Source organism: Rana temporaria, chromosome 3 (genome assembly GCF_905171775.1).
Source record: "Rana temporaria chromosome 3, aRanTem1.1, whole genome shotgun sequence".
Classification (NCBI taxonomy): domain Eukaryota; kingdom Metazoa; phylum Chordata; class Amphibia; order Anura; family Ranidae; genus Rana; species Rana temporaria.
Window position 1 is genome coordinate 460,671,273 of NC_053491.1, and position 14,598 is coordinate 460,685,870.

General features: G+C 47.4%; 1 protein-coding gene across 4 annotated transcripts in view; it reads left to right on the forward strand.

Moving 5' to 3' along the window:
• Positions 1-14,598, forward strand: part of PER1 (period circadian regulator 1) — a 67,869-nt gene that overhangs the window by 22,171 nt on the left and 31,100 nt on the right. For 3 of the 4 annotated variants that reach the window (XM_040346769.1, XM_040346771.1, XM_040346770.1), the window contains exons 2-7: positions 2,355-2,647; positions 7,288-7,386; positions 8,336-8,487; positions 9,867-9,988; positions 11,494-11,695; positions 12,596-12,647. In XM_040346769.1, coding sequence (XP_040202703.1) covers positions 2,418-2,647; positions 7,288-7,386; positions 8,336-8,487; positions 9,867-9,988; positions 11,494-11,695; positions 12,596-12,647 — 857 coding nt within the window. In that variant the 5' untranslated portion in view covers positions 2,355-2,417. Of the gene's footprint in view, positions 1-2,354; positions 2,648-6,482; positions 6,590-7,287; positions 7,387-8,335; positions 8,488-9,866; positions 9,989-11,493; positions 11,696-12,595; positions 12,648-14,598 lie in introns of those variants that run through there. The other variant, XM_040346773.1, reaches the window with a different exon arrangement.

Here is a 14,598-nt window from a genome sequence, read left to right on the forward strand (position 1 = left end):
CCTGGCCACCCAAGCCCCCTCTCCCCCTTCACTAGCCACTAGCCAATCTACTTTATTAGATACTGGTACTCTTATAGGCAGTACCAGTGGGGAAGCTAAACATTATTTCACCCGGGGCAAAGAATCAGTTCGGTGCCCCCCCTTATGGGACAAGATTAGGCAGAAGTGAGAAACTCCCAGGCCATAGCTGTTGAGTCAGCTGTCTGTCCCCTCACCCCTGCTTCTCTGTTCCCCCCAGATGAGAGATGCGGGGAGGGAGAGACAGAGGAGCGGAGGGGGGCAGCAGTCCGCTGTCACTGAAGCCGGTCCACTGAGCCATCGGCCCACCGGGAAACTCCCTGTAGTCCCTATGGGCAGTCCATCCCTGTACGTGATACGGCACAGAGGTGCATACTATAGGGTGGAAAAAAGTTATATTTACCTCTTCAGCATAGTCCACTTCTGTCATTTCATTGAATGCAGCTTTAAACGAGTTCTTACATCTGCCTATAATCAGCTTAACAATGTTTTTTCTAAGAGGCTTTTATTATTCTTGGTTGCGAGTATTTTCTTCTTTTGTTTCTGATCTGCATTGATGACACACAGAATCCTTCATATACATAATGTTATATAATACGGGATTATTCAGCCTTTCCGTGTCATTGGAATTCTTCTGATGATATAGGTCGCTAATAATAAGATAGATGACAGTATATAAGTGTATAGAAAGTCAGGGAGAGAAGGGCTCCACCCCCAAGGCTCCTGGGCTTAGTTGGAGGTTTCACTAAAGCTGTCCATATACTATACCAGGGATCTCCAAACCTTCAAAACAAGGCCTAGTTTACTGTATTTCAACCTTTAGGGGGGCCGGAATGTGGCCTCAGTAAAAGGAATAGTGCCCCATCATTGGTGTCAGTGAGAGGAATAGTGCCCCATCATTGGTGTCAGTGGGAGGAATAGTGCCCCATCATTGGTGTCAGTGGGAGGAATAGTGCTCATCTTTGGTGTCAGTGGGAGGAATAGCGTCCTATCATTGGTGTCAGTGGGAGGAATAGTGCCCCATCATTGGTGTCAGTGGGAGGAATAGTGCCCCATTATTGATGCCAATGGATGGAATAGTGCCCCATCAATGTCAGTGGGAAGAATGGTGCCCTATCGTTGGTGCCAGTGGATAGAATAGTGCCCCATCATTGGTGTCAGTGGGTGGAATAGTTCCCAATCGTCTGTGTCATTGAATGGAATAGTGCCCATCATTGGTGTCAGTGGGAGGAATAGTGCCCTATCGCTGTCAGTGGGAGGAATAGTGTCCCATCATTGGTGTCAGTGGAAGGAATAGCGTGCTATCACTGGTGTCAGTGGGAGGAATAGTGCCCATCATTGGTGTCAGTGCTGGGAGGAATAGTGCCCTATCATTGGTGTCAGTGGGAGGAATAGTGCCCCATTATTGATGCCAATGGATGGAATAGTGCCCCATCAATGTCAGTGGATAGAATAGTGCCCCATCATTGGTGTCAGTGGGTGGAATAGTTCCCCATCGTCTGTGTCATTGAATGGAATAGTGCCCATCATTTGTGTCAGTGGGAGGAATAGCGTGCTATCACTGGTGTCAGTGGGAGGAATAGTGCCCTATCGCTGTCAGTGGGAGCTTGTGGCCCATTATTGGTGACATTGGATGAAATAGTGCCCATTGGCACTGTCAGTGGGAGGAATAATGCCCTATCGCTGTCAGTGGGAGGAATAGTGCCCATTGGCACTGTCAGTGGGAGGAATAGTGGCCCATCATTAGTGTCAGTGAGAGGAATAGTTCCCCATCATTGGTGTCAGTGGATGGAATAGTTCCCCATCGTCGATGTCATTGAACGGAATGGTGCCCCATCATTGGTGCCAGTGGGAGGAATAGAGTCCTAAGGGGCAGATAAAGGCAAGCAAAGGGCCAGACGCCTCTAACAGCAGCTCTAAAAAACATCCAGTATTCATGAAGCCTCAAAGTGATACTAAATTCTTCGATTTATTTATTTTTTCATACTCCCCTGCTCTGTGTAATTGTTTTGCACAGAGCAGCCTGGGTCCTCCTCTTCTCGGGTCCCTCTTCTCCGCTCCTGGCCCCTCTTTTCTATTGAGTGTCCCCGTAGCTTGCTATGGAGGGCACCGGAGCTGAGCAACAACACCCCATATATCACTACAATACAGCATCAAAGATGTCCAGACTCGAGTGAAGGAATACAGTTATTGATTATGCTTCTGCATCTACCTCTCTATCTATCTATCTATCAATCTGTCGATCTGTCTATAGATATACTGTATATTATTTTTATTATTATTATATATTTTTTATATATTCATTTTTAAACCTATTTTTCTGTTTCCCTCCCCAGATCGTCTTCATTCTACATCTATTCTCTGGTCCCTCACAACACTGATTGGCCAAGACGGAGGGGATGAACGGATCCTGCGAGCCCCCTCCCCCTCTCGCGGAGAGGGGGAGGAGAACACGGGGGGCGCGGGAGATGGAGGGGACTCAGCAGGACGAGACGGACACCAACAGCCACGGATCCAGCGGGAACGAGTCCAACGGGAACGAATCTCGGCAGAGCCGGAGCTCCCACAGCAGCACGAGTGGCAATGGGAAAGATTCGGCCATGTTGGAGGCGACCGAGAGCAGCAAGAGGTGAGAGGGGGGCGAGACCGGGAGAACAAATTTGAGTTAACCCCTTTCCTGCCCCAACCTTTTAACACTGGGGGGGATGGGAAGATCAGTTAACTATTGTGATTGGCTGTCACAGTAGTAACATCTTCCATCTTCAGGAGCCGTACCCACAGAGACAAAGAGCTGTCTTTGAGAGCTCAGTGCTGGGAACGGGCTCTCGGCTCAGAAAAATCTGCCACCTATGGACTCATATATGCATTACATGTGCGGCAAGAGATTAAAGCCCAACTTTGGCCTTTTTTTTCAGTTTTGGGTAGAGTAAAGAAAAAGGTTACAATTTCTGCAAACTGTTTTTTGCCTCTAACTCCATTGGGGAGATATTTTAATACATCCTGTCTTTGTGACACCTATGCAAGATATTGGGGGGGGGAGTTGGGGGTGTTGTCACTGTGAATTTAGGGCAAAGACAGCAACAGAAACATAGTTAAAAGTTCTATTTGTGTCCCAATTGGAGAGTTGTTCCCTTACCTTATTGGTGAGGTTTTCCATCACTTCCTGTCGGAAAAGGAAGTGATCAGAAATCTTCACGACTTTACTAGAAATGTTTTTTTTTTTTTGTCTGTATCTCCATTTGGGAGATTTTTGATCACTTCCTTTTCCGGCAGGAAGTGATGGAAAACCTCACCATTATGGCAAGGGAACATCTCTCCAATTGTGCAGTGACTGATCTTGCCTCCGCCCCCTCCTGTAGTTTTCTGCAGGCAGCCTGTAGTGGGTGGAGCCTGCTAGGCCCCTCCTATAGCCCTGCTCACTCTCCTTGTGCAGGGTGACTGGTCTTGTCTCCACCCCTCCTGTAGTTTTCTGCAGGAAGCCTGTAGTGGGTGGAGCATGCTGGGCTCCTCCCATAGCTCTGTTCCCTCTCCTTGTGCAGGGTGACTGGTCTTGTCTCCACCCCTCCTGTAGTTTTCTGCAGGCAGCCTGTAGTGGGTGGAGCCTTCTGGGCCCCTCCCATAGCCCTGCTCACTTTCCTTGTGCAGGGTGACTGCTCTTGTCTCTGCCCCCCTCCTGTAGTTTTCTGCAGGCAGCCTGTAGTGGGTGGAGCATGCTGGGCTCCTCCCATAGCTCTGTTCCCTCTCCTTGTGCAGGGTGACTGCTCTTGTCTCCGCCCCCCTCCTGTAGTTTTCTGCAGGCAGCCTGTAGTGGGTGGAGCATGTTGGGCTCCTCCCATAGCTCTGTTCCCTCTCCTTGTGCAGGATGACAGGTCTTGCCTCCGCCCCCTCCTGTAGTTTTCTGTAGGCAGCCTGCAGTGGGTGGAGCCTGCTGGGCCCCTCCCATAGCTCTGCTCACTCTCCTTGTGCAGGATGACTGTTCTTGTCTCCGCCCCTCCTGTAGTTTTCTGCAGGCAGCCTGTAGTGGGTGGAGCCTGTTGGGCCCCTCCCATAGCTCTGTTCACTCTCCTTGTGCAGGGTGACTGGTCTTGTCTCCACCCCCCTCCTGTAGTTTTCTGTAGGCAGCCTGCAGTGGGTGGACCTACTTGGTCTGCTGTCTGTGCAGGCGATGTACAACACAGTGATGTCACTGCTACTTTCACAAGGTAGTATCTGAGTTTGTGGTACTTCCTTTTTCTGGTTATCAAGGAACATACTAAAATTATAATTTTTTTTATTTAAATTAATAAAAAAAAAAAAGTTTAATTACTTTTTTTTGCTTAAAGTTCAGCCTTAAAGCTTATATCTCCTATGACTGTAATTGTTGCAAATCCAGGCCCCATATCTAGAAGCCTCTTGGAAAGCAGTAGTGGAATCTGGGCAGAAGTGATCCATTGTAATAAAGCTGATTTTCAGCACCATGGACAGCAGAGAGAATATAATTGGCTACAACAATAGTGTATATTGTACTCTAGGAATGTGCGGGCATAACATGAGCAGAGAGCACGTGCAGCAACCGATACCCAGGAACCCACGATGCCCCATGCGTTTGGATTTGCTGCATTTTGAAAAGATCCATTTTTCTTCCTCCTGAAACTTCATGATCCCTAACTAAATATTGTTATAAATAAAATATATAATATTATAATATAATAATATAATATACTACATTAGGGCTCAAAATTTCTAAATCGGAGCTACTAGCCAGGCCACCATGCAGCTCCACACTCGCCCTCAGATTATTTCCACTTGCCTAATGCGACCCGGCGAGTGGAAATTTAGAGAGGGTTAGAATGTAGAGGTGTGTGTATATATTATATAGAGTATATATTGAGTTTATATACCGTATTTATCGGGGTATAGCGTGCACCCCTAAAGTTGCCCAAATTCCTGTGGAAAAAAAGATGTTTTGTACTTACAGTTTTGGTGTCTTGCGCGGCGTCCATCGGCGGCCTTGTTGGGTCCGGCGTCCGTCTGCGGCTTCGGGTATCCTCTTCGTCGGGTCCGGCGTCCTTCTGCGGCGTCCTCCCCGCTCGTTTCCCGCGCTGAGTTTGAATACTGCGCCGACATATACCGAGCGCAGTACACTCGTGTATCGTCGGGCAGGCTCGGCAACTCTCGCGCTGACGTCCTGTACACTCAGGACGTCAGTACGAGCGGCGCCGAGACTGCCCGAAGATACACGAGTGTACTGCGCTCGGTATATGGCGGCTCAGCATTCAAACTGGTGGCGGGAAAGCGGGTATCGGCGTATATCGCGCACCCACGATTTTGCCCAGTGGCGGCTGGTGGTTTCTTGTTTGGGGGGGCAAACAACCATCCCCTCCCGCGGAACCTCAACCCCCCCCCCCCCACTCGCTGTCTGCCGGTCCACCGGCACTTGCCCCATCTATGCAGCAGGCACATCAGGCATCGGTGGGGATTGTGGCATCGGTAGACGTCAGGCTGCGGTCGGGATAGGGCAGCGGCTCCTTTGTCTTCTACTCCTCGCTTCCGCCATGCGTCTCCTCCCCCTCCTCCTAGGCGGCGTCGAATAGAATCGCCTGTCGAATAGAATCGCCTGTCCTTTCAGCCAATCGGGTGTCTGGTATCAGACCCGCTTCCTGATTGGAGGAGGATCAGTGTTGCAACAGCAAATAATTATTCGCTGTTGTAACACACCTGGGTGGGTTCCAGACGCAATGCTCTGCGTCCTGAGCCAACCCTATTTTTAGGGTGCGCCCCTGAATGTGCCCCTATTTATTTGAATGGCCCATGAACTCAACACAGTATCATTTTTGCAGTTGCAGCATGTGTACATCCCCCTCCAGCTACTGTGTTGGTTAAAGGGTGGGTGGTTTGGAGGAGGCTTAAACCAAAGCTTAACTGTCTATTCATCTTATGGGATGTAGGCTTGATATGCATAGACTCTGAGTTATAGGCTGGTGCCTTCAGGTTCTTGGACACTGAGAAAGCTTTTAGGAGACCCCTCTGGGCATCCCCCCTATAACCCTGCGCGAGTCCTCCGTTTTTGCTAATGTCCTAAGGTGATGGACCTCTTCTCCTTCATAGAAAAATCACTTTTACCTTAAATAGTTTATTTATTTTTTGCTTTTATTTTTTGGTTCTTCAATCAACTCTTCAATGTCTTCTAATACCACAATAGAAGCAGTGCCTCTGGATTGATGGTAGCTCGGTAAAACCTTGGAAGCCATACCTGGACCCCGTGCTGGTGGGGATGGCCTGTAATGTTGCTTCAGGCACTGGACCCTGCGTTGGCGCTCGCCTCGGCCCTTGGTGCATGGCGTGCAGGGTGCTATACGGGTCCAGGGCCGTAAACTGCATCTCAACCAAGCCAGGGTTAAAGAGCCATAAGAATGTGAATAAGGTCAAGGAGGGCCGTATTTAATTAATTTTTATTTATTTATTCCAATTGTTTTTATTTATAGAATTCAACAAGATTACAAAGGAAAATTAAGGAGACACTTACATATTGTCAGACTTGAAAAGCTTAGTTCACATAGGCTTATTGGATGGACCCAAGCACAGAGGCCCGGTAGGTCTATCACATCTTGACGGTAGGAAACCAGGACAATGAGAGTGAGGTGGTAATCGGTCCATTCTCAAACCACAAGAGAGTAACTGATTGTTTGGAAACATCGCGTGGAATCCAATTTTGAATTAAACAACATACGAAACGAATAGCCTAGATAAATATGAGGTGAGTAAGAGGGGGTTTACATTTAGGGGGATGGGGGGTCTAGGGTCAAAATCTTTCTTAGTAGCCTAGAAGAAAAAGGGTAGATGTTCTTCAGGTAGGTAGAAAGGAACAGGAAAATGGAAAAAAAGGGGGGGGGGGGTTATAATAATAAAATAATAGTAAAAGATGGGACAAAATGACAAGGCTGCCAGAGAAGCCACCAGTTAAGGACTCAGGGAGGTCTTTTCAAGATAAAGATAAGATGAAGAACACAAGGAGATGAATGTAAACAAATAGGAAGGGGCGCTCAAAACGAATCAAATAGACTTCCAGCAGAGGTAAGTGAGTCAGTCAACAGTATGCAAATCAAACATACTTGGGGCAAGATCTATACTAAAAAAAAAAGGTTTAAAACAACAACAAAAAAAAAAAAAAAAAAAAAAAGGAATAAAAAAAAATAAGAAAATAATAAATGGGACTTGATGGACTACTTTTTTTTGGCTGTCGCACTTCTATGCTTCTTCTCATGTGATTCATTCTGTTTCCACCCACAGCACAAACTCTAACAGCCCCTCGCCTCCCAGCAGTTCCATCGCATACAGTCTCCTGAGCAATAGCTCCGAACAGGACAACCCTTCCACCAGCGGCTGCAGGTAAGTCCAGTCAGCGTTGGAAGTCTTTTGTGTTCTCCTCCTCTAGTGGTCTTCTTGCACAGATTGTCAAAATGCACTGGACTAGATAACTAGCAGAGCAACACGCATGTGATAAGGAGGGTGCAACTCGAGCCTCCCCCCCTTCACATGAAAACACTGGACCCGTGGAAGCTTCTTCTCCTGACCTCCCTTCCCATGAAAACACTACATCTGGGGAATCTGCTTCTTCTTCTTCCCATTCACATGAAAACACTGCATCTGGGGAAGCTTCTTCTCCTGACCTCCCCTTCACATGAAAACACTGCATCTAAGGAAGCTTCTTCTCCTGACCCCCCCCCCCCCCTTCACATGAAAACACTGCATCTGGGGAAGCTTCTTCCCCTGACCTCCCCTTCACATGAAAACACTGCATCTAAGGAAGCTTCTTCTCCTGACCTCCCTTTCACATGAAAACACTGCATCTGGGGAAGCTTCTTCCCCTGACCTCCCCTTCACATGAAAACACTGCATCTAAGGAAGCTTCTTCTCCTGACCTCCCTTTCACATGAAAACACTGCATCTGGGGAAGCTTCTTCTCCTGACCTCCCTTTCACATGAAAACACTGCATCTGGGGAAGCTTCTTCTCCTGACCTCCCCCTCACATGAAAACACTGCATCTGGGGAAGCTTCTTCTCCTGACCTCCCCCTCACATGAAAACACTGCATCTGGGGAAGCTTCTTCTCCTGACCCCCCCTTCACATGAAAACACTGCATCTAAGGAAGCTTCTTCTCCTGACCTCCCCTTCACATGAAAACACTGCATCTAAGGAAGCTTCTTCTCCTGACCTCCCCTTCACATGAAAACACTGCATCTGAGGAAGCTTCTTCTCCTGACCTCCCCCTCACTTGAAAACACTGTATCTGGGGAAGCCTTGCCGCTGATGCTATTCTCTTTTTTGTTCTTGTAGCAGTGAACAGTCTGCCAGGGAGAAAAATCAAAAAGAATTAATGAAGGCCTTGAAGGAACTGAAAATCCGCCTGCCGTCCGAAAAAAGAAAAGGCAAATCTGGGACTCTTGCCACACTGCAGTACGCACTTTCCTGCGTCAAGCAAGTCCGAGGTGAGCGGAATGATATACAAATATATAATAATATATTGCATATATAATGGTATTGTATTTATATCATTTATTTGTATAAATATATTTATATAATATATTATTGCTAATAAATCATAAATAATATATATTAATATAAAATCTATGATATACATAGGCGTGTGCAAGGGGTGTGCCTGGGCACACCCTAATCCTGGGATTGGCAACCTGTCAATGGTGGGCAGGTGACAGGTAAACCACAATCCTTCCTTACTGACCCTCAGAACCTGGACAGGAGGGTTGGTGGGGGTGGAATTTAGTGGAACTGATCAGTATTTTCCTCCTGCAGCAGCTGAAAGTAGGCTTCTCCTCCTCTCCCCTTTGTCAACATTCAGCTGCCACAGGGTCCCCCCTTTCTCCCATTGTTTCAGGATGGGGAGCAGGGAAAAGGCTGTTAAATATGTCAAACGCATATGTTAGAAATTAGAAACTGATTGGTTACTATGCACAATGACACCCCAGATTCTGTGTGCAACCCCCCCCCCAATTAAGGCACATTGATCAAAGTTTTTAACATTAAAGTGGTAGTAAACCGCAAAAAAAAAAAAAAAAAAAACTGCAAGACAATAGCATGATGTGCTAGAATACATTGCATACTAGCACATCATGAAATACCTTTGAACAAAACTCCCACAGCTCGCCCGGTCACCACAGAGGGGGCTGACATGTTTCTTCTGGGATCTCTGGCACTGGCACTGTGAGTGGCCGGAACTGCGATGACATCACTCGCGCGCATGAGCCCTTCCTTCCGTCAGGATATGCTGGACCTGCAAAGCGCATGCACCGCTGACGTCAGCGGCTGCATGCAGGGTCAATATCTCCTAAACCAGTGATGGTGAACTTTGGCACCCCAGATGTTTTGGAACTACATTTCCCATAATGCTCTACTACACTGCAGAGTGCATGAGCATCATGGGGAATGTAGTTCCAAAACATCTGGGGTGCCAAGGTTCACCATCATTGTCCTAAACCGTGTAGGTTTAGGAGATATTCTTTTTACCTACAGGTAAGCTTTATTCTAGGCGTACCTGTAGGTAAAAATCACCAAGCGAGACATACATCCGCTTTAAAGTACACCTATAAAGACGATTTTCTTTTAAATATTTTAACAGGCAGTAAAAGAGCTTTTAATAGTTGTCACCGGAACAGATGACCCCATTTGAAGTTGCTGCCTCTAGTCTTTTGGTGACAACTGTAAAATTTTACATTTTACATAATTTTCTGTCCCGATAACAATACCACCAGGACAAAAAGTTCTGTTATTTTTCTCGCATGCTTGGCTCAGGTGTCAGATATTTCCACATTTGTTTTCTGTGCTTGCTAACAGTTGACTGTTTTTTCAGCTAACCAAGAATATTACCAGCAGTGGACCATCGATGAGTCCCAGCCATGTAGCCTGGACATGTCCAGCTTCACTATTGAGGAGGTGGAAAGCGTCACATCGGAGTACACGCTAAAGAATCCTGTGAGTTCCTCTGGCTCTTAAAGTGATTGTAAAGATTTTTTCATTATTTTTTCAATAAAAATAACAAAAGTTATACTTACGTGCTCTGTGCAATGGATATGCACAGAGCAGCCCGGATCCTCCTCTTCTCTGGTCCCTCTTCTATGCTCTTGGCCCCTTCCTCCTGTTGAGTGCCCCCCCTCCCACAGCAAGCAGCTTGCTATGGGGGCACACAAGCCAAGTCACAGCTCCATGTGTCCATTCAGACTTGGAGCTGTGTCCTGGCCCCGCCCCCTCTCTCTCTCTCTCTCCCCTGATTGGCTGACTGACTTTGATTAGCAGAAGCCAATGGCGCCACTGCTGTGTCTCAGCTAATCAGAATGGAGAATCTCAGAAAGCCGAGACACTCGTGGACATTGCTGGACAGAGATGGGGATAATGTAAGTATTAGAGAGTGCTGGGCGGCTTCTTTTTACTTTAAAGTGATACTATAGGTTCTTTTTTTTTTAAATAACAAACATATCATACTTACCTTCACTGTGCAGTTTGTTTTGCACAGAGTGGCCCCAATCGACCTCTTCTGGGGTCCCACAGCGGCTCTTGCGGCTCCTCCCTGCAATAGATCGCCCCCTCTGGGAAGCTCTCTCCCGAGTCATACATTCGACGGCCATAGCCTCCGAGTGTATGACTCGGCCCTGCCTACCGGCGGGCGCGCGTCATTAGATTTGATTGACAGCAGCTGGAGCCAATGGCTGCGCGGCTATCAATCTATCCAATGAAGAGCCGAGAAACCGGAGAGAGAGCGATGCGGGATCGCGCCCACGGAAATTCGGGGGTCAGGCCGGACACAGCAAGGTGTTTTTTCACCTTAATGCGTCCTATGTTTACAACCCCTTTAATATATAGGATGGATATGTCATAACCATTTTGTTGCACAGCCTATTCACAAGCTAATTAAAGTAGATCTGTTACATACGCGGCCGATTGCAACTTGGTATAGGATGGAAAAGTGCACAAGTAGATTTGCATGAACAGCAAATCCAGGTGTACAGGCAGCTGAAGTTATGTACGATTTTTCACTTTTCACTTTTCCAGTAAGGCTGGGATCACACCTCCGTGCGGAGCGGCTCTCCGCAGGCGGTCGGGTGTGTGTCCCCGTTCACCGGTTCAGGTCCCATTTTGGTCTGAATTTTTGGCTGAATTCAGACCTGAAATGGACCAGAAGACGCACAGGACTCCTGTGCAATTCTATCCGCAGGCGCTCCATAGCTGTGGGTACCGGCTCCATTAAGTGCCGATCACAGACTCCTGACATGCCAATTGGATGCGGGGAAAGCCGCAGATTTTGCACTCTCCAGTTTTGGTAAATTAACCACTATGGCTGGCATCAGTTTCTTAAAGTCTCCTGCCTTCCTCTCCTCTTGTCCAGTAGGAAATGTTTCTGATGTCTGGTACTTCACCTATGTAGGGTTGGGTGTGAACAGCCTTGTTCTAAAATTCTGCATCTTTTTTTTTCTTTTCTCAAGGACACATTCGCTGTTGCTGTCTCCTTTATCACCGGCCGCATTGTCTACATCTCTGACCAGGCCTCCCATATCCTGCATTGTAAAAGAGACGTGTTTAAAGGAGCAACTTTTGCTGAGTTTCTGGCCCCGCAAGATGTCAGTGTCTTCTATGGGTCTACAGCACCTTATCACCTCCCATCCTGGAGCAGCTGCATATCTGGAGGTAATGTATAGATGAAGAGTGACAGTCTGTCCTCCTGCAGGGTGATACAGAAGGGAGCTATGAGTCTGTCCTCTTCCTGCGGGGTGATAGAGACAGAAGGAGCTATGAGTCTGTCCTCCTCCTGCAGGGTGATACAGACAGAGAAGAGCTATGAGACTGTCCTCCTCCTTCAGGGTGATACAGATAAAAGGGAGCTATGAGTCTGTCCTCCTCCTGCAGGATGATAGAGACAGAAGGAGCTATGAGTCTGTCCTCCTGCAGGGTGATACAGACAGAAGGGGGATATGGGTCTGTCCTCCTCATGCAGGGTGATACAGACAGAAGGGAGCTATGAGTCTGTCCTCCTCCTGCAGGGTGATACAGACAGAAGGGAGCTATGAGTCTGTCCTCCTCCTGCAGAGTGATACAGGCAGAAGGAGGCTATTTGTCTGTCCTCCTCCTGCAGGGTGATACAGACAGAAGGGAGCTATGAGTCTGTTCTCCTCCTGCAGGGTGATACAGACAGAAGGGAGCTATGAGTCTGTTCTCCTCCTGCAGGGTGATACAGACAGAAGGGGGTTATGAATCTGTCCTCCTCCTGCAGGGTGATACAGACAGAAGGGAGCTATGAGTCTGTTCTCCTCCTGCAGGGTGATACAGACAGAAGGGGGTTATGAATCTGTCCTCCTCCTGCAGGGTGATACAGACAGAAGGGAGCTATGAGTATGTCCTCCTCCTGCAGGGTGATACAGACAGAAGGGAGCTATGAGTCTGTCCTCCTCCTGCAGGGTGATACAGACATAAGGGGCTATGAGTCTGTCCTCCTCCCTGCAGGGTGATACAGACAGAAGGGGGCTATGTGCCTGTCCTCCTCCTGCACTTTGACTCCTGCTGACTCTCTATTTCTCTGTCTTCCTCCAGATACGGCCTCAATGGACTACACTCAGGAAAAGTCTCTTTTTTGTCGGATCAGGTGGGTATCGTAAAATCGGGGAGAAGTAAAGATAACAGTGACTAATTTTACTGCAGTTACCTTAACCAAGAGGAGAGATGTGAGAGAAAGAAAAAAATCGATCACACATATAATATGCAAAACAGATAAGTGTATACGAATAGAACATTATAGATATATATCTATATATATATATATAATAGTATACACAGCTATTACATCCTACATATGGGGAGAGGGAACACTTTCATACACCGAGGAGGTGTATATAGAGGGAATGTAGACATGGCTCCTTATATACAATATATATATATATATATATATATATATACACACACACACACAGAGACTGGCACAGGTCCCCTCCCACCTCCGGAAGTCCCCCTCTTCTGTCTCCCATATTTAATCCATCCTCACATATCGGTGACACAAAGCACCGTGTAATTAACATACTGACACGTCCTGCGTCACCCTCCCACACGCCTCCTCCTCCCCGCACAATCCCTGCGTCTGTAACCTTTCTCCGGCAAGCCCTGCAGCATGGCAGCCAATGCATTGCATACGTTGGTATTTATAGCCAACACATTCTACATAGAAGAGTTCACAGCTCCATGCATCCATTTCAATGAAATCGCTGAGATATTCTATAAAAGCCGAGGATGTGGGAAGGGGAGGTTTTGTTCCAAATAAGGAGACAAGCGATTTTGCCTTTTCGCTGTTTACGACCCGAACACAACGTTCTACTTCTGAACACTGATGATGTTTATAGGTTCATCTCATCTCATGAACAGAAAAGATGTGCTTCTTAGAAAAAGAAAATAGCGACAAGTGACGTTATTTTTACATCATTTAAATCTACTCGAGAGCGAGAGACGGAAATACTGAGCTGTTTATTCACTTTGAATATATCAGGTCTATGCAAGCTATGGAAGTGATGGGTTCTATGGAGTCATTCAGGTTATGGTGATGGGGGTCAGAAGGCAATAGAGTGTCACTCTAAGTTTGTAGAAAGTACAATCTAAGAAGATGTGTGTGTGTGTGTCAATAACAAGGCGTTCATTTATCTTTTTACCAGTACACTTATCCTCCTACCAGTACATTAATCCTTTTACCAGTTCAGTACCAGTACATTAATCCTCCTACCAGTACATTAATCCTCCAAACATGTTATTCTTCCCTGCTCTGTGCAGTTGATTTTGCACAGAACATCTCCGACCCTTATGTTCTCAGGTACCACCTCCCGTGCTGCAGGCCCCTCCCTCCTGCCGAGTGCCCCCAGAGCAGACAGCTTGCTATGGAGGCAACCGAGCCAAACTGCTGTTCTGATTGTCCATTCAGACAAGGAGTGTGAGTCCCTGGAAAGACAAGGCTCTCAGAGGGGGCTCAGGTAAGTATTGGGGGGGGGGGGCTTTTTTTACCTTCATGCATAGATGTTTCGATGAGCCTTTGGTGAGGCTGCGATGAGGCTTCGTGGGGCTTTGGTGAGCCTTTGATGGGGCTTTGGTGAGCCTTTGATGGGGCTTCAGTGAGCCTTTGATGGGGCGTCAGTGAGCCTTTGGTGAGGCTTTGATGAGCCTTTGGTGGGGTTTTGGAGAGGCTTCGATCGGTGAGCCTTTGATGGGGCGTCAGTGAGCCTTTGGTGAGGCTTTGATGAGCCTTTGGTGGTGTTTTGGTGAGGCTTCGGTGAGCCTTTGGTGGGGCTTCGGTGAGCTTTTGGTGGGGCTTCGGTGAGCTTTTGGTGGGGCTTCGGTGAGCTTTTGATGGGGCTTTGGTGAGCCTTTGATGGGGCGTCGGTGAGCCTTTGGTGGGGCTTCGGTGAGCCTTTGGTAAGGCTGCGATGAGGCTTCATGGGGCTTCAAGCAAGCTTTGCCATAGACTTCTATGGAGGCTTTGAAGCACAACTAAAGCTACATGGGGTAAAAAATGTAAATCGAATCCTAAGCAATGTGTAAACAGAACTGTAAGCTAACCA